This window comes from Sturnira hondurensis, unplaced genomic scaffold, assembly GCF_014824575.4.
Source record: "Sturnira hondurensis isolate 20B ecotype Veracruz unplaced genomic scaffold, ASM1482457v3 Scaffold0020642, whole genome shotgun sequence".
In the NCBI taxonomy this organism is placed as follows: domain Eukaryota; kingdom Metazoa; phylum Chordata; class Mammalia; order Chiroptera; family Phyllostomidae; genus Sturnira; species Sturnira hondurensis.
This window is the reverse complement of record NW_028093273.1, coordinates 1,328,724-1,355,299: the sequence shown is the minus strand read 5'-3', so window position 1 is coordinate 1,355,299 and position 26,576 is coordinate 1,328,724. Positions and strand designations below refer to the sequence as shown.

The 26,576-nt window shown below is 39.9% G+C and overlaps 1 protein-coding gene across 8 annotated transcripts in view; it reads left to right on the top strand.

Annotated features, from left to right (window-relative positions):
* Positions 1-26,576, top strand: part of LOC118976042 (transducin-like enhancer protein 4) — a 148,489-nt gene that overhangs the window by 53,099 nt on the left and 68,814 nt on the right. For 4 of the 8 annotated variants that reach the window (XM_037030305.1, XM_037030301.1, XM_037030307.1 and 1 more), the window contains 2 exons: positions 24,259-24,460; positions 25,755-25,771. In XM_037030305.1, the coding sequence (XP_036886200.1) occupies positions 24,259-24,460; positions 25,755-25,771 (219 nt within the window). Of the gene's footprint in view, positions 1-24,255; positions 24,461-25,754; positions 25,772-26,576 lie in introns of all 8 variants that reach the window. The other 4 variants (XM_037030304.1, XM_037030300.1, XM_037030306.1 and 1 more) reach the window with 1 other exon arrangement.

Genomic DNA, 26,576 nt, shown 5'->3' with positions numbered 1-26,576 from the left:
AGTAAAGAGATGAATCTAACTACAGAACACAGTTTTATGTTGGAGTTGCTTAAAAATGTGAGGGAAGTTGTAAAAATCAGAACAAGTCCCCATCCCTTCACGTCAAGTATATTTCACTGCTGTTTTCTATCTATTTCATTTTGCATACTTTGTTTTGAATGGGATGGCAGATTGCCTTTTCTCTGAGAAATTTCGAGTGATTTATTAGACTTATAGCTGGGTAACTGACATAGATTGTGTGTATATGGATTTAATTATTAAAATAAAACTAATTTAATTTTGTGACCTAGAAACTTACTTGAAGAACTAACTCAGAGCTTCCTGCTATCAAAGCAGCATGTACTATAGTTGGTGGACCTGGTGGGAATTCCAAATTATTTGTATATGAGCAGAAAATGAAGTCAAAAATCACACAGTCTGACTTCTGAAAAATAGGTTGCAGTAATAGAAAAACCCAGCAGTTTAAGGAGCCACAAACCAAGTGAGAAGGAAAGAACTGGAAAATAAACCTGCTGCTGCTGCTGTTCTGTCTCTCTAGCCTTTGTCTGTTTCAGCCCTGGTGGTGCCTTGTGTCCAGTAGCTTTCAGAGTTGTAACATTGTGGAATTTTAAATGCAACTGCTGTTGCCCTTGGCCATGGCTGAGCTGTGAGGTGCTGTTTTGACCTCCTACCAAAAGTGGTGAGGGGTCAATTTTAGATTTACTTGAGACTTAGACAAGGCAACAATTTTCTGTACCTAGGAGATGAAAATTTTCCTCTTGAGAAGCAAAGACCCATCTAAGAAAGTACCTGCAGACGTTTATCACCACACATGCATCTTTTTTATATGTTTGCACACTATCCAGACAAACACAGTTGTTCTTAGATTTAATGAAATCTCATGAAGCGCCTTTGTAACACAGCAGTATTATTCTGCCTTCGTTGGTAAATGAGCCAAACCAGTGATCCATGCCGTTTAAACGCAGAATGCTGAGGTGAGCCCCAAACCTGGAGAGGCTGCCTGTTCTCCTGACAATGAGCTGGTTGTGCTTAATGGAATGAAACACAGTTATGATGATTTTTTTCACAGGTCATGTTCAGTTTAAAACTGTTGACAGATTGAAGTAAGTTAAATATCACTTATCTTTTATTTATAAGGAAAAAAAGCAGGAAAACTCCTGCGTTGTTTTTTATGGTTAATATTTTATGTTTTGTTTGGATTGATTGTATTTCATGTATCCTTGAAGCCTTCCTAGAGTCCCCCAGATGGGCTGAGGGAATGTTATGTATCTAGTTTGTTCTTGTCATGTGCCCTACTAGCCACTGTGTTTTTAAATTAGAATCTCTGAGATCACACTGTAGGAACAGCACGCAAATTGTAGTTTTAAATCAGTAATATGATCTAATTAGAAATGATGTTTTCATTTCCTATATTATTAAATTGAGTCATCTGACTATCTTAAAATGCTTTTTAAATCCATTACACTATATAATCAGCACATGCTGTGTGAATGTGGTTATGCTTAATAAAGGAGGCTGACTTAGGAACCTCATAAAATGTCACCAAAGAAGCTACCATTAAGGAACAAAAGTTTTATTAGTATATTGGAAAAGAAAATGTTTGGTTTGTAAAAATAGAAAACGAGCTTCCTGTGGATTTCCCCCACTTTTTAAACCTAACTCTTTGAAGAAAAAAGTGATAGAGGCATTTTTTTTTGAAAAAGCACACCCCCTAAAAAAACCCTTAAGAACAGAACAGGTATGCTATAGTGTTATAGGAAAATGCAGTTTAGCACAAGAAATGCTGAACCTCAATTTTTAGCAGTGACATTTTAATGATAGGAAGTCTGCAAAATTATTTGCCATCAATTGTGAAGGCAATAACAAGCCTTGGTGGTTTTTCACACTCTCTGTGTTAAGTGCTTTTAGAATGACAGCGTAAACTGTGTTAGAGAACTCCAAGGAAGTAAAACTGATTAAAATGTTCATGCTTGAATGGTGCTGATGGAATAGTTCATTTGGACTTTCTCTACCTCCTGCAGCTCAAGCTGAAATATTAAAATTCAGTGGATTTAAATCTCTCTCCTCTCAGCTCAGGAAAAAAACATTACATTTTAATAGGTTTTAAACCCATAATTCATTGGTTTGGAGCAGCACTATTAAATCTATTTAAATATTACTTGTATTACTAAGGAAATGATTTAAATGACTTTGCCTTTACTGTCCTATGTGTTTGAGTTATTTTAAAAAAAGACAACACCTTCGGGGGGTTTTTTCTTCCTCTTAGCATTTTGTTTTATTGTCCTTGTCATGTGATTGGGCCCTTAAATTATACACATACACACTCCAGATAGGCATTTTGGCAGAAGGCTTTGTGGTATGACAGTTTGAAAGTACATGTCCCTCTCTTTCCAATGTCATTTTCAAAACTGCCATTTTAAGTTTCAGAGCATTTAGACGTACCATTGTGGTAATTTCCCTTGTAGCCTCTTCTAAAAATCAGCATTAGGCAAACTCCCAAAAGGTATATATGTGGGTACATATAAAAATGTGTGTGTGTGTTATTCCTCCGTTACAGCAACATACCCGAATAACACAAAACCTGAAAGAAAATAAAAAATAGAACTGTTTTTGTAACAGAAGCACAAATGTATTAAGTGGACAAGAACCATGTTTTCATCATCTCGGTGTTTTCGGCTGAAGGGCTTTCCAGAGGTGGCGTTAATTTTGCAGCAACACTGTTACCCTGTTCGGGGCAGAGGTGTTGTCCTTCCTTGGGCCCACCCCATGGTCCCTTTCTCTCTAGCTGTCTGTTGCCTTCCAACTTACACCCTGGCTTCACAGCTCTGCTCAGCTACGCTGAATACAGTGCTTGCATTTCCCCAGTGCTTTTTGTGAGGCCTTTGTGGGACACCACCTTTCACTTATGCATTTGCAGCTCTGAAAGGTGAGGGAATCACCTACCCAGGAGAGTAAATCCTGGACCTGAAGGCAAGCAGTCAGTGGAAAGCGAAGGGTGGACAATTTTGAGGTGCTTTCTACATTTCTCCAGAGTCCCAGCAGGATGGGGCCTCAGTTGCCCAACCGTGGTGAACGACTCCTGGCATAGTGATTAAGAATACATCCTTGTTGTGAATTGCCCTCCTCCAATTCTCTTTCTCTAGGCCTCTCAAAATTGCCTGCAGCCAAGCCCTGTCCTTCCTGCTTTCCTGGAGGAACTAAGGCCCTGGGAATTGGACTTCATAGGCCTCAGGCCTATGTAGTCCTGTAACAGGGTTTTCTGGTGTAGATTGGCAGTTATCTCAAGTACTAGAATCATGATTGTTAAACAACTCAGCTTTGACATTATTTTTAATAAATACTTTTCAATAACTTATAGGCAAGCTTCCCTTTCTTGTTCTTACTTCACCTGATGACTACTGTGTGTTTTCTACGTGTACATGATATGGGGTGGACTTAAAAATGAACTCTGACATAGATTTGTGTTTTATCAGAAATCGTTGTTCCGGTTTTGTTACTGTCTCTACTGAACAGTGCCTTGGGCTTGAAGGCTTTATAAAATGTGCTGGCTGCAGGTGGCTTGATGTACTTGGATGGCTGAGATACAGGGGCTGAGGGGCAAAAGGCAGGTTTCCTGCAGGTGCGGGGCTTGGCTCGCCTGTTCTCACAGAGTGTGGTAAGGCTGTGATTGCACACAAGCCAGCACAGTTTTACACTGCGGGTCTTACCTTCTTCTGTATCTTATTTTTGTTAGGCCTGCCCTTTACCCTTTCTGTTTTTTTTTTTTTTTAACTGGCTTATTTACTGTAGATCAGTGGACTACATTATTGAGTGATGTCATAATCTAATCTTTGTGCTTCAGTTCAGTGAAGTTCTGAGAGTCAGTAATTTTGCTTCTCATACAAAGACTCATATAGTCATTTTTTAACTCTACCTCCACCTCTTTACTATAAAAAACATGTAAAGAGCAGGATTTCTGATTTGTCCTTATGTTCTGCACTTCATTAATTTCTATTACAAAGTTTCTCTAGAAGAAATTTCTAGAAGCTAGTCTTCAGGGTGTTAGTTTTGTTTGTTTGTTTTGCTTTGTTTTGTTTTTGTAAATTGTTGCTAACATGAAATGCAACTATTTTTCTTTGTGTTGAGGGAAGGTGCCCTTCTTTTCCATCCTTCCCACTAATAAATGTCTATCCACAGTTCAGGGAAGAGTTCAGCACACAGTGCAGAATGTCTGGGTAGGTGCATCTGTCATTCCTTAAGGCATGTGGGCGCTGGGCTTCCACTGAAGAAAGCAGCTTCCCAAGATCTGTGAACCTGCATTTCATTTGCTCCAGGAGCCCAGGGATCCTGATGGAAAAGGGTTACATAAAAAAGCAGGTTATACTCAAAGCAACTTGCAGGCTTGTACATTGCTATCCTTTTTTATTGTTACCGTGTTTTGTTTGTTCTGAACATTTTGCTCCCTCTTTTCTAATTTTCTTATTATCATCTTCCAGTAGTGTTTCTACAAGCAGCACCACCAACTCCCCTTTAGCCAGACCTTTTCCCTTGTGGACTCGGCCTACCTCGTGTCACTCTAAGTTGGGAGGGAGTGAGGGGGCAGGGCCAGCTCACTACAGAGGCCACTAAACGGTTAATGGCTTAAGCTAAGTTTTAAGGAAGACTGGTACTGTCCTCAAAGCTCCCTGGGAGATCAGTTTGGGAATCCTTTTGCCTAAAAATGCATTTGTGACCTTGAGTGTTCTAAGGACCTTGGTAAGAAGGTTAGAACCTTTTAGGGACAGTAAGAGTGATTTAATGATTAGATCTTCTATTCATTCATTCAGCAAATATTTTGAGTTCCCTTACCAAATCCTGTTTAAGGGGCACATTTTATTTTCACTTTGAATGATATTTTTAAATGTTTTCTGAAATGTATTCTGAAATGATCTTCAGATTGCATTTAAATCATCTTACGAAGGTTTTGGTAGTTGTAAGCTTTCTAGTTTTATATTTTATTATACTGAATCAACTTTAAATTAACACATTTTAATTTTAATAAAACTGTAGTTTCCAAGGATCGCAGAGTAAAGAGAAACAGATAATAGAAAACATAATAAAAGTGAGGCTGCATATACTTGCAGATTTGTATATTTCTTTATACTTATAGATATAGGGAATTAGTAATCTAGTAGTATGCATTTATTATTCATATATTCTGTATGCTTTTTTAAAAGTCAGATTTATCAAGGAATGGTTTACATTAAGTACAATTTACCCCTTCTAGCATATAGTTGTGTGAGACTTGACAACTGAATATAGTCATGAACTACCTACCACCACTGTCAAGATTGAGAATCTCTCTCTTTTCTGCCCTGTCCACCCTTTCAAATTCCCCTGTTCTGCCCTGGTGTGGCTCACTTGGTTAGAACAGAGTACCATAAACTGAAAGGTCACGGGTTTGGTTCCTAGATAGGTCGTGGACAAGAGGCAACTGGTTGGTGTTTCTCTCTTGCATCAACATTGTTATCCTTCCCTCTGTCCCTTCTCTTCTCTCTAATATCAATAGGCATGTTTTGGGGTGAGGATAAGAAATAAATAACCTTGTTCTTTTTTTTAAGATTTTATTTATTTATCTTTAGAGGGGAAGGGAAGGATCCTTGAGAAGGAGAGACATATCAATGTACACTTGCCTCTCGTGAGTCCCCTGCTGGGAACTGGCCTGCAACCCAGGCATGTGCCCTGACTGGGAATCAAACCTCAATTGTGTGGTTCGCAGGCCCGCTCTCAATCCATTGAGCTACACCAGCCAGGGCGTCCTTGTTCTTTGTAGTCAGTTCTTTCCCCTCCCTGGACTTTGGCCAACCACTCATGTTTTTGTTTTTCCTTCCCAAAGTGGGCCTTTTAATGACTGTCTTATAAATGAAACTATATGCTATATAGCCTTTTGAGTTTTCATCTTTCATTTAGTATAATGCATTGGTTTTGTTGTTTATATCAGTGGTTAGGCCCTTTGTATAGCTGAATAATATATTCTATTCTATGGATATAACGGTTTGTTTAGCCACTCACCCCTGGGAGGGCAGTTGGACTTATCTCCAGTTTTTGGTGAATATTAATAAAGCTCCAATAAATAGTCACATACAGGTTTTTGTAAGTGAATTTAAATTTTCCATTTTGGGGGGTCATTACCTACAAGTGGAATTGCTGAGTGAAACGGTCAGTTTGTTTAACTTTCTAAGTAACTAAGGCATTGTTTTCCGAGTGGCCCTAGTGTTTCGCCATCTCACTAAGATGTATGGGAGAGCCTTTGCTCCACATCCTTATCAGCCCTCGGAACTGTAGGTTTTTAGTCGTTTCTACCAGATCAGTAGTAGTACTCCTGCTTTTGTGCTTTTTCATAACAGCTATTGACATTGAACTTTTTGTGTGTTTATTTGCCATCTTCTTTGATAAGTATCTTTACCTCATTGTTTCTTGTCAGTTATTTTTATTACATTTTGAGTTTTTAAATATTCTGGATATAACTCTTGTATGTATTTTGCAAATTTTTTTTCTAGTCTGTAGTCCTCTAATTTCCAATGGTATTGTTTGAAAAGCAGAACTTTATAACGCAGATGAACTGTAATTTGTGAAATTTTTTCCTTTATGAGTCTTTTGGTGTTGTCTTTTAGTAATCTTTGCTTCATTCAAGACCACAAAGATTTTCTCCCCATTTTTCTTCTAGGAATTTTATGTTTAGCACCGTGATCCAGTTTCAGTGAATTTTTGTTTGTGGTTTGAGATGTGGGTAGAGTTTCTTCTTTCCTTTCTTCCTCGTTCTCTCCCTCCCTCATTTTATTTTCCCTCCCTCCTTTTTCTTGTCTCTCTCTCTCTCATTCCTTCCCTTCCTTTTTTCTTTTCTTTCTCTTTCCAGCTGGACATGTACTTCGGCTGTTCAGTGTCATTTGTGAAACAGACTGTCTTTTCTCCACTGATTTGTCTTTGTACTATTGCTGAAAAACTGGATTATATGTGTGGGTTCATTTCTGGACTCTATTCTGTTTCATTAAACTGGATAGTTTGGCCGGTGACAAAATGTCTTGAGTTCTATAGCTTTCATTATTGATAATTTCCATTGCATTTTATGCTTATTGATACTTTAGTGTCCTTGCCCTCTTTCCAGTACCCCTCAGAATTCGGGTCCTTACTGTTCGTATCCTAGAGGCTGACTGATGGAGTCTGAAGAATCTAATCTCAATGGAAAAACTTTCTCTTATGTCAAAAATGCTATTTTCTGACCCCAAAATGCTTTCTCAGGGTGAGTGCCTCTTCATCTCCTTTTAGCACCAGGCACACCCTGATGTAGTCTCCAATAGCTTTCTCCTCATAAGCTTTCTTGTGTGTGCGTTTGTCTTTCTATACTTCATTGTGCACACAGCAGCCAGAGTAATCTTTTTCTGAAATATAAATTGGATCCTATTGCTCCCCTGCCTAAACCCTTTTTCTGATGTCTGCCCATTTGGCTTAGAACAAAGCCTAAGTTTTATACAAGATTCTGGGTGGAATGACTTTCTGCCTACCTTTCTGACTTCACTTTCCGTGCTCTCTCTCTTTTATGTGACTGCCCTTCAGCCACATTGGCCTTTTTCTACTGTCCCTGGGTCACCCCAAGCATCGTTTGGACCGAGGGTTTGGGCGTCAGCTGTTCCGCCTGTGGAGCACTCGTTCTCAGTGTCCTGCGTTTCTTGGGAAAGGACTTCCCTGGCTGGCAGACTTTAGTACCTCGTTCACCGGGTTTATTCTCTTCCCCTTTAGCCAGTTTTCTTTTCCTCATTGTGCTTATCATTTATTGACCTGTGTGTCACTTTTCCTTCACACTCAGGTGAGATTGTGTTCACTTTTATAGCCTTGGTACCTAGAATGATATGCAGCTCATTATTTTTGATAAGTATTTGTACAGTAAGTACTTAGTATGTTCAATAAACATGCAGTGTGTTTATAATGTGTAATGAAGATATGCTCAGGAAGTATTTGTTAAAGGAACAAATCTCTGTTTTAATATATTTCACATTTGGAGTGTTCCCATCACAATTTTGAGCCAACGTTGAGTGGAAACATGGGCTGGTAGAAAATACACTGTCCTGGGTATCATTCACAGTATGACCATAGGAATTTCGTTTTCTCACTGTAGAATACAGGGATGAAGCTCATAACTTAGGAAGCGCTCTCTAGTTTTCTTACACTGTATGATTTTGTAAACATTTGATGACAAAGGAGTTCTTTTTTTTTTAACTTCAGAGGCCTTTGTATCAGTTACTTATTTTTCTAGATTTGTCATATCCCCAGACTTAATATTTTTTCTTAAAATGGGTCTCTAAAAATAGAAAATGTTTATTAAGTACTTGCTTTTTGTCAAGTACTGCACTGTGCCAAGCATTTTCATGTGCTATTTTGTTTGAAGATCCACGTCAACCCATGTGGAAGGCAGTAGGATTGCTGTCTCAGCTGTACAAGTCATGAGACCAAGGCTCTGAAGGAATCGTTTTCTGAAGGCCACACAGGGAGAAGGTGGCAGAGATGGAATCTTAACTGAGACCTCAGAGCTCACACTTTGACACTTGCCCCTTATTTGTTCCCTCAACTCCCTGTTGTTCTTTCTTTTCCTTTACGATCAGTGGTCTCTTTATCCCTGCCCACTAGTAGGATTGCACAGCGAGGGAAATGGAAATCGGGTATGCCCGGTTGCACATACTAATTGGTTAGCATAAACTGTCTGTAACTTACTCTCATATAAGAATCAAAAGTTGGCATAAACACCACTACAAGGCAGGTGTTTCAAACCTAGGTCCAAGGATCTTAGACTTTGTGCTGGGGTGTTAGGCTATCCCTGGAATGTTTGCAGAATTGAGTGTGCATGTGGGGGTGGGCTATGTACATCTTTTGGAGAAGAAATTTTGTTCGAGAGTCACAAAGGGTCTCATGACACCAAGAATGTTTGAGGCTGTGTGTTCCAGTACTAGGACTGTATAAGATCTAGATATGAAATCATGAAATATTTGGTGGAGGACATGTAGACAGAAAACAGTTCTCTGTAGCATTGTAAGGACAGTTGTTCAGAAATGTGGAAATCAGGAGTTTACACCAAACTGGTTTCTAAATATTGCCCACGGGATGGGGGAGTTTCTTGAACTATTGACACATTTTTTAAAAAAACACCAAAAAACAAAGCTTTTGTTTTTTGTTTTGTTTATATTGTTATGGGTATTATGGAAAATCATTTACCTACATAACATTTTGGGGGGTTTGGGAGCAACTTTGCCCTCAAGTCCCCCTGTCTGCCACAGATGAAAGTAAACACTACCAAGACATGACCTGCTTGAGGGAGGAGAGGTAGCCAATTTCTCAGAAGGAAAAAGCTAGGAGCCCCTTCGTCCAGGGGCTTTTATCGGGTTGTAATCCACAGGAATACAGGACTGCAAGGATGAAACAGTAGATAACATTTCAAAGAGATCTGAGGGCGTAGTCTGAGTCCGTGTCTGTCAGAAAAGGGGGTTGCAGAAACTTTGGGAGACATACTCATTTCCTGCTCAGACCCTTAACATATGAATGAAAGCATGTTTCACATGCATGTTTCACAGGATTTTTAGGAATTCTTTCTTATGCCAGATTTACCCCGATACCACTCTGGCAAGGCAAGGAGCTGCACCCTTCCCTATCAAGTTTTCAGGCTTAAGTGGCAAGGAAGCACTTCTCCCAGAGGACATGGGTACTCAGGCTATGTCACGTAGCTGGGGGGCAAGGGTCCATTACTCCCTCTTTGTCGCAGCCTCCCGAGTTCTTCCATGTGGCCTCCCAAGTGATGGAGTCTGGCTTAGGTTGCCCCTCGCTGGCCTGTCATCAACATCAGCCATGCTTTTAGGGGCAGGGGAGTAAGCTGAGGCAGCGTTTGCTACCAGAGACAAGCTCTGTCTCCTTTGTGGCTTGCAATCTGAGGTTGCTCGCTCGTCCTTCGCCATGAGGGGAAGTTACAATCCCTGAAACGAGACAGAGCAGTTCCCAACAGGGGGTACTGCAGAATTTTAGTAATTTATGTGTGCCATGAGATGAAAAAGGTTGAAAATTGCCACTTTGAAGTTCTGGACACAGCAGTGACTGAGACTTGGTTCCTGCCTCTTTGGTACTTACAGTTTTGCAGGAGGGGTAGAACCATAATGGGTAAGTCATATTTATGTAAAGTTATGAACGAAGCACAAGGGGAGACTAAGTGGGGTAGCAGTTACCCAGTGAAAGCAAAAGTAAAGGTAAGCTAATTGCAGGCAGCAGCGCGAGAGGGAAGGGGGGAGAAGACTGGTAGAGGAGAACGATAAAACACCCACACCAGAAGCCAGTCAAGGGACATCAGTAAGTTCAGAACGATAGGCATTGCCAATGTATTGAAATTACCTATGTTTTGAAATTATATCATTGCCTTATGATATAAACTGTACTTTTCCTCTGCTTCCATTTCTCCATCTTGAAAACACTTAATCTATCCTGCTGGTGAATAACAACTACTTCATGGGATACAGTAATATCACAAACTTAAATAATGATGTCGACCTAATAATCAGCAAGATTTAGGGCTAAACCCATTTTCCCACACCCTAAACTTTTTAAGAAAACTGAAAATGACAACATTCTTGAACTTCTTTTAGGACAACTCCACAGCTAGTCTGCTCTTTGTGATTCTCATACATTCCCTCCCCACCCCACCCCCACATTGGTAGATTCATAAGAAAGGGAAGAGTTTATCTTGGCTTGGGTTGTCTTCTGTGACCAGTAAGGGCAGTGCTACTGTGGTCCCAAAGCGAAGTGGCAGTCACGTTAGTGCTGTTTTTTAAATTTTTATTTCTCCAGAGTGTTTCTGGGTTGACCCAAAGCAATTTTTAGACAGAACTCTGCACAAAGTAATATCTGGGAGAGAAGCTGTTGAAGGAGGAAAACAGTTTAAGCCTGCTGTCTAATTGGATTGAAAGGTCAAAGGTTGCTTTTGGGTTTCTTTCAGCTGTAGCCTCAGAATGGTTTCAGATTAAAGATAGGTGTCAGGGCAGGCTTTGGGATGTGTTTTCCTGCAGATGGAGCAGAACCTGCCTCCTCCTGTGGAAGGTAAAACATTCCAGTTGCTCTGTTTCGCCTTCCTCACAGATGAGCTGTGGGCATGTGACCCTGTGCAGGTCAGTGAGATACATCAGGTTGGCCAAAAAGTTCATCTGTTTTTTTTTTTCTGTAAAATAAATAAAAGACCTATTTTTCATTTTCATCAGTAACCATATCGATTTGGGTATTTTGAGTATGTCAGCTGTTTCCTGCCACTGGATCGATGTGGTATAACATTGATTGTTCTCAGTGTCTCAAGTTGATTGCTCTCAACTTCAACTGGTCTGTCCGAAGATGGAACTGTCCAGCAAGAAATTGCAACCACGAAACTTTGCAAACTACCTATGACACATTTGATCAGTCATAGCACCTTCTCCATACATTGCACAAATTGTTTTTTTGCATTTCAGTTATATTTTTAGCTTTCTTGAAATAATCAAGCACATTATGCCGAAAGTTGTGTATTTTCTTCCATCATTAGTATTAAAATGGCTACCCCAAAATTCACCAATTTTAATAATTTTTAACAATGCACACTTATATGAGAGCTGTCACAATAATCTTAACAAAATTGTTTTGAATGAAGTTAAAGACAACTAAGTATTACTAAACCCATCTTTCAGAAAAAAACAAGTAAACTTTTTGGCCAACCCAATAGAAGGAAATATCTTTCTCCGTAACACAAAGACCCAATAAAGAGAGAATTACCTCACCTTCTGCATTTGAACATGGTTGTATGAGGTTATGAGTTAATGCTTGGAGCCGTGGCAGCAATTCTGTGAGAAGGGTAATAGGCTGCAAGAGAGGCCACAGAATCAGAGATATGTTGACATGGAGTCTTGATATTGCTGTCATCCAACCAACCCTGCACTTATGTGTGGATTAAAAATCCACTTTATTTGGGCATTTTATAACTTGTAGAGGGATGATCTTAACTGATACATCACCATATATGTAAAAATTGGAAGCAACCTGAATTTTAACCTATTTATAGGGGATCACTTAAGTGAACTCTCATATATCTATACAATGGCATATACTGTGCAGTCCTTATAAAAGACATAGTCAAAATATTACTTAGGGATATAGGAAAATGTTCTTTGATACACACTGGGAAAAGAAACATTTTATACTACTAGATAGCATGATAACATTTGTTTAAAAATGTTTATGTATGCGTTAAAAAATACTAGATGTACTCATCAACATTATATTAGTAGTTTTCTTTGGCTGGTAGAATTATGCTTAATTTCTTTCCATTCTGGTTGTCTTCATTTAACATACAACTTTTCTAATCCAAAGAAGTCATGACTCTAAAAGTTATGAAGCTGACACTGCTGTATAGAAAATATTGATTTAAACAAATTATATATTCGTAGACCCATTCCTCCTCTCTTCCACCCCATTTGAATAAATGGTATAACCATCTACCTAGTTACTTCATCCCTAACTTTACAAGGTATATATCCTGAATTCTTCTAGGTGTTCTCACCTTTTCCTTCCATAACCGTGTGTTTGCCTAGCCATCTCATGGGGCATGGGGGGCTTCTCCCACAGAGCTCCCCCGGGCTGTGGTGGATGAGAATATTTCTACCAAGACATGATCTGCTTGGGGAGGAAGGTTGATCAGCCTCTCGGAGGAGAAAGGTGTTTTAGCCTTTCTATATGAGCATTTATTGAATTTAGCTTGCATGGGGATGCATATTAAAGAAAGGAGGTACGGTTTATAGATAACATTTCTGGGATCACGGGGTCCTTTTGAGTCAGGGTCTAGTAGGGTGACTTCAAGCAGCTGTAAAACTTTGGGAAACAAACTTATTCTGTGCTTGGACCCTTAACGTTTAAATCGAGGACATTCTTAGCAAAGCACGTTTCACAGGATTTTATGTACTCGTTCTTAGTCCTGATCAGCTTTCACCAGGAACCTCTGGTTCCGACACAGGGCTGCACCTCTCATCGGCATTGTTTAGACCTGAATCTGCAGAGAAAGCAAGGCAGCCAAGTGATAAGGAGATGTTTTTACAGATAGAATGAGGACTCGGACTATGATGAAGTGGAGGGGCGAGGGTTTTTTGTCTCTTTTCCACAATCCCCTAAGTCCTTCCCTAATGGCCCCTTCCTGACTATGCTTGTCTTAGGTTCCTCATTTCTTGAGGAATCTTACTTATCATTGACTATCCAGCCATCCTCCAGGGACCAATCAGGGTGAGGATAAGTTTTGTCTCCTTAGTGGCTTATGGTGCCAATATCCCCTAGCTGTGGGGCTTTTTCACCTGTCAGTGGAATTACAGCCTCTGAAACCAGGCAGGACAGTTCCCAACAATCTTAGGTGATCTCAGCTCTTTCAACTCTTTATGACTTGTACTGCCACAGCCCTAATCCGAGTCATCATTTGTTTTTTGTTTTTGTTTTTAATTTTCATTTGAACTCTTAGCTTGATCTCTTTTCACCTGACCACTCTCACATCCAGCTTCACATAGCACCTGAACATTTAAGGAAATTATTATATAATATATTAGTTCAAGACTTGTTAGTCTTTTTTTAAAGGTTTTATTTATTTATCTTAGAGGGGAAGGGAAGGAGAGAGAGAGAGAGAAATATCAATGTATGGTTGCCTCTCATGCGTCCCCTGCCGGGAATTAGGAACTGGCCTGCAACCCAGGCATATGCCCTGACTGGGAATCGAACCTCGATTGTGTGGTTCGCAGGCCCACGCTCAATCCACTGAGCTACAGCAGCCAGGGCAAGACTTGTTAGTCTTTATGTAGGCCAGTGAAATAGAATGAAGTACTCAGAAATAGATCTGTTCAGTATGTCAGAAGGGCAAGCATATCAGTGGGGGGGAAAGATGGATACTAGTAAATACCACTGGGGGATAGTTGGTCATTCCTATGCTAAAAGTGAAATTCCATCCAACTATCTCATGTACAGAAGTCTATATGAAACGTGTAAAGAGACATCTTTTAAAATTTCAGGAAAGACTCTTTTTCATCTTGGGGTAGGAAAGGATTTCTTAATGGGTCACAAAGCTCAAGCAAACCATAAGAAAAAGATTGATAATATTGTTCAGTTAAAAATTTTAAAAAGTGTTTATCAAAAGATATCCTCAAGAAAATGAAAAGACAAGTCTGAAACTGTGAGAAAATATTTGTAACACATATAGACAACAAATGGTTATAATACAGCTTGAACCAGTTAAGTACAAACTTCAAGTCCAATTTAAAACAACAACAAAAAAAGCACCTCACCTGAAACAGTCTAAACCTCTCAGTATTCTTAAAACCATGATCTGATACTCACAATATTTGCATTGTACCTCACTGCCCCTTGCTCACCGGGTTCCCACCAAACTTCCTCTTTCTTCCTCCATCACTGCAGGGCCTTTTCGGTTCTGGGCCTTTGCCATTGCAAAGGCATCTCTGTCATCTCTGATTCTGTCATCTCCCTGCTCTCTGCCAGGTGTTCTCATTCTCATCCTCAGGTCTCAGCTCAAAACTCATTTCCCAGAGTGGTTGTCTCTTTTGATTCTTATGAATGAATGATTGCTTACCTCTTATGGTGAGACCTCCCTAGTTAGAAAAGGCCCTGATGGTGCCACCAGTACAACACTGGACTGGGCGGTAGGGGCTTGGGCTCCACTCTCGATGCTGACAGAATTTCCCATGACTTTATCTTGGGCCTCCTATGGGCCTGTAAAATCCTACACCCAATTCCAATGTGCGGCATTTCCCCACACCACCAAGCAGTTCTCTGACACCATCTGGGTACCTGCAATTCAGCTCACTTCTGATGCTATCTGTCTGAAGAGGGCATTAGATCCCACAGGTTAAGGGCTCAGCCCTACAGGGCTGCTCCCCCACCCCCACTTGAGATGCCAGTTGCAAATCCAGGTTGTCATCTGTGCTGCCAGCATCCCCCTTCTTTGGTTTCATTTTCTAGAGCATCTCATGGAACTCGGGAACATTTTACTAACTAGATGGTCTGTTTATTACAAGAATGTAGTTCTGGAACAGGCAGGTAGAAGATATGCATAGATCAAGGTATGGGGAAAGGGCACGGAGCTTCTACGCCCTCTGTCTTTACACCAGTCTCCCCAAATATCCAGGGAAGCTGGAACCTGGAAGCTTCCAAACTGTGCCCTTTGGGGGTTTTTATGGAGGTTTTATATAGGCATGTTAGATAAAGTCATTGGCAATTGATGACTAGACTCATTTTACAGCCCCTCTTCCCTTCCCTTATTTTGGGGAGGGTGGGGGAGGGGTAGGACTAGAAGTTCCAACTCTGCAGTCAATCACGTGGTAGATTCTAGAGCCAGCTGTGCCCCACCTCCCTTCTTAGGTGTCTTTCCAGATACACTTCACTGACATATAACAAAAGGCCTCTACAGCTGCTTTCTTTCAGGAAATCTCATAGGGCGTTAACACCTCTGTGCTAGGAATGGTGGGCAATAGCCAAATGGGTATTTCTTTTTCTTTTTTTTTAGGATTTTATTTACTTATTTTTAGACAGAGGGGAAGGAGGGAAAAAGGGAGAAAAACATCAATGTGTGGTTGCTTCTCACGCTGCCCCTAATGGGGACCTGGCCTGCAATCCTCACATGTGCCCTGAGTGGGAATGGAACTGGTGACCCTTTGGTGTGGAGGCCCGCACTCAATCCACTGAGCCACACCAGCCAGGGCCAAATGTATATTTCTTACAAGTCATTTCTTACAATATCACAGCTTGTTCAGTGTTCTTCATATTGCAGGTTATGAGACTCACGAGTGTGCACTGAAATCAGTTCAGCGAGCCATAGTGAACATTTTTTATTAAACAATAGAAGAGAATGAAAATATTAGAATGTACTGCTCATATTTAGATTGGTGAACTTTTATTTACATGCGTATTTTATGCAAATACATATATGAACCAAATAGATACATGAACAAGTTGTTGTCAGGATGTTGGAAAAACTCATCTAGATGTCACCTGAGGTTCATTCTACTTCTTTTTTTTCTTTTCCATTATTTTATTTTTTTATTTAATTCTTATTCAAGTACAGTTTTCTGTTTTATATTCTCTGCCCTGCCCTTAAGTTCTATGGTCAGTTACTGGATTACTAAAGAGCCCAAGGTAGATAAAGGCTTTTTAAATGCAGCTTTACTTCTTTTAAGTACTCTGAAGCAACTAAAGAAAGTCTTTCTGAGCATGATCCCTTCCTTTGCTTTGGTGACTTGAATAACTAGGACACAAAATGAAGCATTGATTTCAGTACGATATGGTTAAAATCTCTGGGGGAAAATTCTTTAAATAGCTCAAATAAGCCTGCAGAAAGTTGTATTTTTATTATTAATTTGCTTAGGAATACTTTTCCTAGTAAGCTTTGTACCAATTCAGAAAAAAAAATCTGATAGAATCTTCAATGGGAAAGTTAATTTTATCAGGTTTTCTGGATTTTTCCTCCCTTCTTTTGTTGCTGTTATTACTTTGTGAGTTAAACTGCAAGGTAAGACATGGACTCCTTGACAGAAGATTCATGGGATTTGCTTTCTTGTTATCTGTCATTCCCTGGAAGACTGACCAGTCCAGGGCTCTCGAGGGCCACAGAGATCTGCGGTTTCAGTGTGAGAAATATCCTTGCAGTGATAGTCTTTTTTGGTTTGCTCTACATGCAGGTCTTTTCCCTTGTAAATCTCCTGTTTTAAGTCCTCAGGAATGAGTCACAGATAAGCCTAGGTTAAAAAAGTCTTTGTCCTTTTTATACTTATTTCTTTCCATATATTCACTTCTAGCTTTTGCTAGAGATATTTGTCAAAAGCTAGAACTCCCAATCTTTTGCCCAGAATTGCACGTCTTATTTTCCGCATCCCTACTAGTATCGGCAAGTATTAAGAATAATAAGACAAATACTGTGTACTAGACTCACCAGTTAATAGTTTGTCATTTTTTCTTTATCCACACACACACACATACAAACCATACATACATTTTCTGTCTGTGCTGAACTTCTTGAAGGTGATAGTTTTCATGACATTTTACCCCTTCACATATCAGTGTGCACCTTATGTGAACAAGGGGATTTTCCTATATAAGCATAATATCCATACATGCTTCCGTATACCCAACATATAGTTCACATTCACATTTCTCCAAGTGCACTCAGAATGTGCTTGGTGGCACCTTTTTCTTCATAGTAGTTTTCCCCTGATCTAGGACTCGTAGTCAGAAATGCTTCTTTTGTCCTCTGTCTCTCGTCTCTAATGTAAAACAGTCCCACAACCGTGTTACACTCTGACTTTGGCATTTTGAAGACTCCAGACCAGTCTGTGGGATGTCCTACAATCTGGATTTTTCTGATTGTTTTCTTGTGTAGATTCAGATGAAACATTTTTAGTGAAAATACTGCCTCGGTGAGGTTTTGTATTTCCAGTGTCATCACATTGTTGGTGAAACTAGGTAATCTGTGGAGTGACGACGTGGACACTCTAAACCTTTTCTCCAGCAGCTTTTTTTTTTTTTTTAACCCAGGGGTTTTAGCGTCTGTTGATGCTGTTAATACAATACAGTAGGAGTAGTGAAGTAGTACATTTTTAATTCTTTCTCCACTTAAATTGATGTAATTCTGTAAAAAAGGGTTTCCCTCCTTACTGTGTGTGTGTGTGTGTGTGTGTGTGTGTGTGTGTGTGTGTGTGTGTGTAGGAATATGGACTTCTGGCCACCTTTTCCCAATGATAGCAGCCGCCACTTACTGAGTGTTTATTACTTGTCAAGTACTATGCTGAGGGTTTTGTTATGCACAATCTCATATAATTCTCCCAACATTCTTGGAGAAGTAGATTTTATAATTGTTCCCATTTTTTACACAAGAAAACTGAGACGTGGCAACTTAAATGACTGGCTCTTGCTCACATAAATTAGAAGGACTCTAACCAGGTAACCGATGCCACTTCTTACGATCCGGAATGCCATCCAGGGTCTTCTCTCTCAGACTCTGCCCGACCCCCAGGGTCCTGACTAAAGGGCACTTCTCAGCCCAGGGCATGTAGATTCCAGCCTCGTCCCCAGCCCTCCCCTGCACTTGTTTCTCCATTTCGAAGTCTGTTGCCCCCGTCTCCCAGCTCCTCTCCAGTTTCCCCCACTTCTCTCCTAGCACAGCGCCTACAGGGTGGTTCAGGGCACACACACAAGCTCAGTGCGCCCAGCTTGGCCAGCTGGTTGGAAGAATAGTTGTGGATTTGGGAGCCATCCTCTAGGTTTGACTCCAGAATGCGCCACAACCCTACCTTTTTTCTTGGGGTACCATGGACCCCACTCCTGGAAACTTTAAAAAAGAGTTGTTATTTTTTATGGTGTTTAAATGGTCTCAAGCTTTTCCAGTGAAGACCCCTTCTGTTTGGTTCAGTGTCCTATTTGTCACTCCCCTTTAGTCTCATAGCTTTACTCACCGTTTCTTTCCTTCTTCTTTTCCCTTCCCTTCCTTCTTTCCTCCCTCCCTCCCTCCCTCCTACCTACCTATCTACCTACTAAGATTCAACTAGAGGTATGTTCTTTGCTACTGGGTGTCACCAGCTTTGGCCTCACTCTGCTCCTGTGTGGTCATTAGCCTGTCAGGCCCTAGTGATCAAATAGTTGGGAAATTCTGTTAAAAAGAATTCCTGTTTGTGAGGACAGAAAGAAAGACAACATTTCAAAAGGCATTTTCTATGATCTTGATTTGCCTAGTGGTCCTTTTCTACCCTTCCTTACAAACTTGAAACTGCAAAGAAGTAATTCTTTGTGATAGAAACTCTGGTAAAACACTGTTAATTGAATGGAGGTTTGTCTACCACGTTATTGCTATATATTTTCAGAAATAATTACTGGCTAATTTTCAAAATCAAATTAATTATCTTAATGGAGTACTTACTGGATTAAGTTTAAAGTTCACTCCATTTTAATGTTTATTCTCTTGAGAATGTCCCATCAAGGGAGCAGAAAAAAGGATTTGTATTTTGTGTTGGAATTTCGAGTATGAGGTTTTTTATTTGGTTTTTGTTTTGTTTTTTAATGTGGTAAGGCACCCAGAAAGTGGTAATGGCCTAGGAGTCCAGTGAGCAGAATTTTTCAGTTTTGATTACATACAGTATATGACAAGTATTTTATTTTAATGTTAAATTGGTACTAATGTTTAATTGGCCTATGCCCTCCTCTTTGATTCTTTGGCATAATAATTTTTTTTCTGGAAGTCAACATTTTTAAACCACTTAATTATAATTATCTGGTGCAGCAATTTTCAACCTTTTTCATCTCATGGCACACATAAACTAATTACGAAATTCGGTGGCACAGCCAAAAATAACATTTTTTTACTGAACTGAGGGGAAAAAAGTAGGGATAATTTTGATTCATTCACACTGATGGCTATTGTTATGTTGGCCGTTGTCATTTTTTTCACAGCCTAAGGGGAAAAAAGATCAGTGCCCATGACTAAACTGTCAGTTTTGCATGTTTTAGAAATTCTTGAGGCACACGGTTGAAAATCGCTATCGGTGTCGGACTGTGTACTCTTACACATTTCTTTTCATCTTTGTGTTTCATCCTAGTGTGATGTAGGTTGAAGCAGTAAACCTTTGCGGGGCAATTGCTCTGTAATCGACACAGCTGGGGCAGAAATCGGAGGACAATATTAGGCTCTTGGAAGAAGCCAGCTTCTCCAGTGTTGCCACTCTCAGTTCCTTGAGAAGCGTCCATGAATCTGACCCCTGTTCTGGGGAGTCTGCTTTGAGTTTTTCTGTGTTTGTGGGGAGACTTGACAGATTATTTTATACTGAATTCATGAATGTTTTTTGAAATTTGATAAATCCGCTTTTATAATAGAGGAAAGGGTGATGGAGCACAGTGTAGTTGTTGGTGACATTAGTGTTTTTATTTTAAAATTGTCTCCTCTACGAGGATGACATGAATTTTGAAAAACAGTTGGTTTTATTGACTAATTTGGAGGCATTGTCAATTATAAATGCATCTGCCGCTCTATGGCTAAGGTGGTTTCAAAGGTGAAATCTTACAAAAAAGCTTAAAATGACCATTAGATACAGAAAGTGGTATGTTTTGTTGAAGTAAACATTTTAAAGCCTACTCTAGTACTTGACTGTATCTGTCTTATATTTATGTCATATACCTTTTGGTGACTTATATAATCTTATAGTTTTATATGACAAAATTGCTCCTTTCTATAGGACTCTCTACTGAGTACTTTTTTTGTTGTTTGATGTTTCGTATATATAATGGATGATTTGTAAAATGGTTTATGGTAGCCTGCTCTCATTTTTTTTCTCACCTAAATTCAAGGAAGTTTCTGTTAAACAGTTTGACTGCAATGTGGACTGCCATTCATAAAGTCTTGGAAAGGATTTTGTAATTTTGGTATGATAAGCGAAAAATTAGAACCTCTCTAAATATAATGTGGCATCCCAGAACATGACAGCAGTGGAAAAATTTATGGAAATCTGAATAAAACCTATAATTTGATTAATAGTAATGTACTTTATGTTAATTTTTTAAGTTTGATAAAATCTATGGTTATATAAGATAACATTAGGGGAAGTTGAGTAAAGTCTATATAGCAACTTTCTTCGTATTTAGTAGAAATTTAATTCATCAAATGCGTTAAATACAGATTCTATATGACTAAACTGTGTGCTCTAGCTGTCAGGGTGCAGTGGGGCCTGAGGCTGGTCTCTTTATTCCAGAGTCTTACAATCTCATTGGCAAGTCAGGTCTTCTTCATAAAAAGGTGAATAACTGTACTTTTACAAGCCACTCTCTGCCAGTGAAGGATACAGAGTCCTTTAAGATAGTAGACACTTGGGATGTTTGGGGAAGTCTTTGCAGAACAGGGGAAACATGAGCTGAGCTGGGATGGGTGAGAGTACAGTTTAACTTAGGGAGGTAATAGAGAGGTTGTTCTAAAGGACAGGCAATGACATGAATTTTGAAAAACAAATTACCTATGGTGATGCAGAATGGGTTCATTGGAACCAAATGAGCTAATGGAGACTTGTGGTGATCTAAGTGTGGGGTGATAAGGGTCTGACTAGTGTAGTGTCAGTAGAAATAAAAGGAATTGAGAATTGACCGGAGCTGGTGATGATGGATACAGGATGACAGAAGAAAAATGAATTGATGGTGACTGATTGGCATCTGGACCCCGTGGAAGTAACTTAGGGGATTTGTGTTAAACATTTCCATTTTGGACTTCCCGTTAGAACTGGCAGGCAAGAAGTTAGAGCATGGGAGAGGAGCAAAAGGGTTAGGGCCCATCCTCTTGGTGAGCAGGAGAAAAAGCCAAGAAGGAAGTCTAATGGACAGTGTTCTGAAGCAGTGGGAGGCGAGTTTCCGCAGGAGGGCATGCTGTCTGTGACTGCAGGTTTAGAGGACGACTGGAATGTTGGAGTATTTGCTGTCTGAATGGTTAATCCGTTTTAGGAGAATGGTGGGCCTGCCATCCAGATTACAGGAGTTGGAGAGTAAGGGTGTGTGTGTACACAAAAGGGAGAGATGTTGAGAAGTGGAGGCAGCAAATCTACTTTTAGAAAAAGTTTGGCTGTGCAAAGACAAGGATATGTACACAGGGCAGCAGCCAAAGAGGGCAGAAGAAGGTTATTTTAATTAAATTGAAAAGCATTTATCAAGTGCCAATTAATGTGCAAGGCACTGTGTTAGGGGCAGTGGAGGACACAAAATGTGATTAAAATATAGTGTTTTTCTCTCCTGAAAAAATGCCACCTCCAGTTCTCTTGGCATTAGATAGGCAGTTCATCTTAACCAGAACATTGGAGACCCTGGAATTAAACTTGCAAGTAGAAGGACAAAATAAGTGACAGAACAACTGAAGATTAGGGGAGGGGGCAGATGCAGAAACCCATGCAGCAATAACACTAGGAAAAAGACACTGCTTTTGCAGGTGAGGAAGGAGACGCCTTGGAGGCAAAGGAGGCCCTCCTCTCCTAAGGCATAGGGGAGGAGGCGGGTGGGACCGCGTAACAGCTGTTCGGAGGCAGAATCAAACACCAGTGAAGATCCCAGGAAATCTCCACTATGAGTGGAGTGTGCAACAGACAGACTAGGGGTATATTTTCTGCCTTTGAAAATTTCCTGGTAGATGGAAAAATGGGGCTATTGGTGCCCTTTTTTTGCCCTATTAGAGAAAAATAAAAATGAAGCACCTGAATCTCTGAAGGTACTGCTTTTGGCTGAGGGTGTTTTTTTTTTAATGTCTGGAGAAATAGTCATTTTTAAATTGCTCAGATGTGTGAATGTCTCAGTGCCTTTTAGTTAACTAGGGTTTGTGTCAGGTGTAGATTTTCACAGAGCTTTAGAGTCTAGGAAAGGTGATAGGAGAGACAGGCATACGTGCAAGCTCTTAGTAGGTGCTTGCCAACTGAACTCTAATCTGAGGTAGAAAGTAGCCATGTGCCCGACCCGTACACACAAAGTTTAGGGGATTGAGAGGAAGAATTGGAGCAATTTCAGTTGAACAAGGCCTTGAAATAAATTTGCCATATATTTACCCGAAGGCCTTGTTTTCTTCATAGACATTATTTTCAACAGATTTAGAAAATGTGACTGTGTGCTCATAGTCCTTGGTCACAAGTCCGTAACAGTACATACAGAGCTATGGGCCGCACAAATGAAGAAGTAATTATTCTGAAGCAGGCACTTAGGTAATGCTTTTGCAGGATTTAGGCATTGTTGGGTGGAATGTCTGGGTCATTGCACTGATTTTTCCAGTTTATGTATGGCGGCTTGCCTTGAAAGTGTAGTACTTCATTACAATATCCTAAGTGCATGTAGCCAGAAAATAGGTGCAGGTCAGTCGGAGAAAAGAGCTAGTAATTAATGCTGTGCTTTGACTTTTATAGTCTGACACAGGAAGACATGTAGAGGGGAAGAGGAAGGAAATAAAAGTAATTTGGGGAGGGGAAAGATGTTTACTTTTTTCTTAGAAGTACCTTCTTTAAAAGCATTTCAGGATCCTCCTTAACAGTGAAGGGGAGCAGTATTTGCCGCCCCACACATTTGTCAATAAGCTGCTTTAGGAAATGGTGCTTAAAAAATTAGAGAAGAGACTATTAGGCTATCAGCGTATGGGCGTGACGAGTGATTTATTTAAAGGCATTAATTTAAATGTGATCACCGCAGAAGTTACAGAATTTCTCAGCACGTATTCTCATAGAATGTTGTTAAGCAGAGAGAGTCTGAGTTGAAGGGATTTCTGTTGAGGGATATGTTAACTCAGCACCCGCCTGTCACCTCCCCCTTACTCCCTTCCACTCCAAGAGGCAGCAGGGCTGCCCACAGCCAGGCCTGATGCAGCCTCGATCTTGAGGCGGCCTCTGCTGAGGTCAAGCACTCCCATTCCAGCCTCTTGAGGGCTTTCTCCATGTGTCGGCAGTGTGCTGGTAAAAATGACTTTAAACTCTTGTCAGCACAGTTACTGGTGCATGCATCACAGTCCCACTCAGATAAACCTGTCACAACATCGAGGCGGCTGCTGGAGAAGCGCACAAGGGCAGGCCTCTAGCTTTTCATTCGAGCATCACTAAACGTGCACAGAGTGCCCAATTATTTCAGCATTATTGAGCAAGCCTACAGGAGGACCCAAGCCTTGCTACATTAGATTTTCTTTAGTAATTTGCTCAAGTACCGCTGAGGACACTTAAAGGGGCTTAAAACGGTGGCTGCAACCAGTTTCCTTTTCTGGGTTGTTAATTCAGGTTTTCTCTTTCAAATTAACTCTCGCTGCATGCTGTGCAGTGGTTCTGGGAGAACTGTTTAACACTAATTTTCTCAATTTTCAGCTTTTTTTGTTCAACATAACTGCTTTAACAGTTAGTCACATATATGTTTTGATTAGAAATGCATGATATGTTTTGGAGAATAAAATACAGGTGCTTTATTCAAGAAATCTGAGTTTCAGCTATTAAAGGTTACTTAGACAATTGCAAAACTCCCAAGTCTAAGTCAAAAAGACAGCATTTCTTCATTAAGCATCTCCCTCCCTCCCCTTTAAATATTTATTCTTTCATTCATTCATTCGTTTAATCAGTCCTTCATGGGTGCTGGGTTTTCCATGATTTTGTTGTACATCTTTTATTTTATTTTTTGGGGGGGGTGCAGATATAGGGAACAAATTCAATATCTTTGTCTCATTTCTCGCAGCAGCAACAACTCCAGGCCCAGCATTTATCACATGGACATGGTCTGCCTGTGCCTCTGACCCCACACCCTTCGGGGCTTCAGCCCCCTGCCATCCCACCCATTGGTAGCAGTGCTGGCCTTCTGGCCCTCTCCAGCGCCCTGGGAGGCCAGTCCCACCTTCCAATTAAAGATGAGAAGAAGCACCATGACAATGATCACCAAAGAGGTGAGCAGTTCTCTCGGGAGGTCAGCCTGATATGACTCCTGCTGCTGAGGGTGGGTTCTGGATGCCACTGTTTTCATTCTGTCTGTCTGTACCTCTGGATTTAATTTCCCATGGACCAAACAAAGGATTTCTGCTGGAAGGTAAATTAATTATTAGAAGCATCTTATGCCAAGTGATATCCTAGTGGTTGGCACCAGTTAATGCACCCCTTAAAAACAAGGGGTTCTGGTTTTTGGTCCGTGTCTTTGACACCTCCCTTGCTACTACCCACTGTGTTCCCTGAGTCTGACTTAGTAATGAAATCCCACGATGCTTTGTGTTTGAAATAGTGTATGTCATTAATAGCTAGTTTGACCAAATCTGTCTTTGGGAGAGACTTGGAGATAAAGGCTAACCTTATAGTTTGACAGAATCAATAATTATAATTCATAAATCATACCAGCCTATATAGTGCAGTAAAAATCTCACAGGTAAGAAAACAATTTTAGTAATCTTAGTAATTGGGAAAACATAGCCCACATGAGTGAAACCTGTTGGTTTAATTACCTTTCTCATCCAGTCTTATTAGAAGCATGAAATGAACTCATTCTTCCTTTAAGAACACAATTGTTTGTGAAGTGTAATTGATACAAAGACCAGTACTGCTCCTTCTAGGTTGGTTTCCTTTCTTCACTAAAGTAGATGATGGTACAGAGACATTTTGATGTGACTGTATGTTTGTATGGCGCTTAGTAATAATTTGTATTAGTTAATGGCAGAAAAGCAAATGAAAAGATCTCTCCCAGCCTTCCTTTATGGAAACTTACTTAGCACATGGGTGGTTCATTGGTTGGAAGGGTGTGACTCATGGTTAAAACCTTATCTACTCCTGTTGCAGTGTCATTACTGTGAATTATAATCCTGGGTGAATGATGTTTATCACATAAAATAAATTTCCCATGTCTGATGTTGGAAGCACTGTAATATTTGTCATCCAGTTATCTTAATGCTGTGGTTCAGAGCTAAGGCATAATTATAAATACTTTTATAAGTGGGAAAGTTGATAAGGAGTATGAATAATAGGAATATTCACCTTTGGTTACTGAAACTGTGTTAAAGGTAGATTGGCACTTTGTGAATCTGCTTGAGTGGTATTAATAATTAACTTTACAGCAAATTTGACATCTGTGCCATTTATTATTTAGCAGGGATCAAATTTGATAAATGTATGATTTTATGTAAACTAACTAGAACTTTTCTTTTTTCCTTCTTCCCATCACTTGATCTGCGTGTATTGTTGCTGTTTGGCCTGTAGACAGAGACTCCATCAAGGTAGGCCTCAAATTCACAGGTGAACGATGGCTTAAAGGGGCTCAGAGTGATTGAGTGTATCTAGTGTATTCTTTGAGATTTAGAGAGTGATTTGGTAGGCCTTACCAAACAGTGGTTAACTGCATTTTTGGAATACTTCAGTTGTGTGGTTGAGATTTTTGAAAATATTGGTTCCATTTCTCTATCAGAATTAGATTTGTAGACCCAGATTGAATTATATGATCTGGCTTGCACTGCTCATTTTATTGTCTTGCTATGTGAAAAAAAAAAATTACTGCTTTTCTTCAGGCTCTTTGGATATAGGCTAAATAAATAATAAGGAAAAGAAGTAAATAATAAATTGGTTTATAAGGAAATACACATGAGTCTCATATTTTGGAAAAACAATTTCATCCTACAAAACTCTTTATCAAGACATCTGTTTAAAAGCATTTTTCTTCACCAGAGAGAACTTCTTTTAATTCAGTAACATTTTGGCTTTCAGTGTAGCAAGTTATTCTCTTTAAGTTTTGCATCTGTCTTAATCTGCCTTCTGTATCTCTTTACAAGCAGTTTTCAGGAAAGAGAAAAGTATTTAGGGCCTAATGATTTGGGTATGCTTGTGTAACACCAGAATATGGGATATGCTAAGGATACCTGAATTTATATACCGGAGTAAGCAAATAAGAAGAACAGGCTACCGTGGCAGGAAATGAGTAAAATATGGAAATTGCTTGATCACTTTTGAGCCAGGCACAATGTAAATATGCTACTGGTAATGCATAATTATACTGTATGTTGTATTTTGTATGGGTTAGGAAGGAAA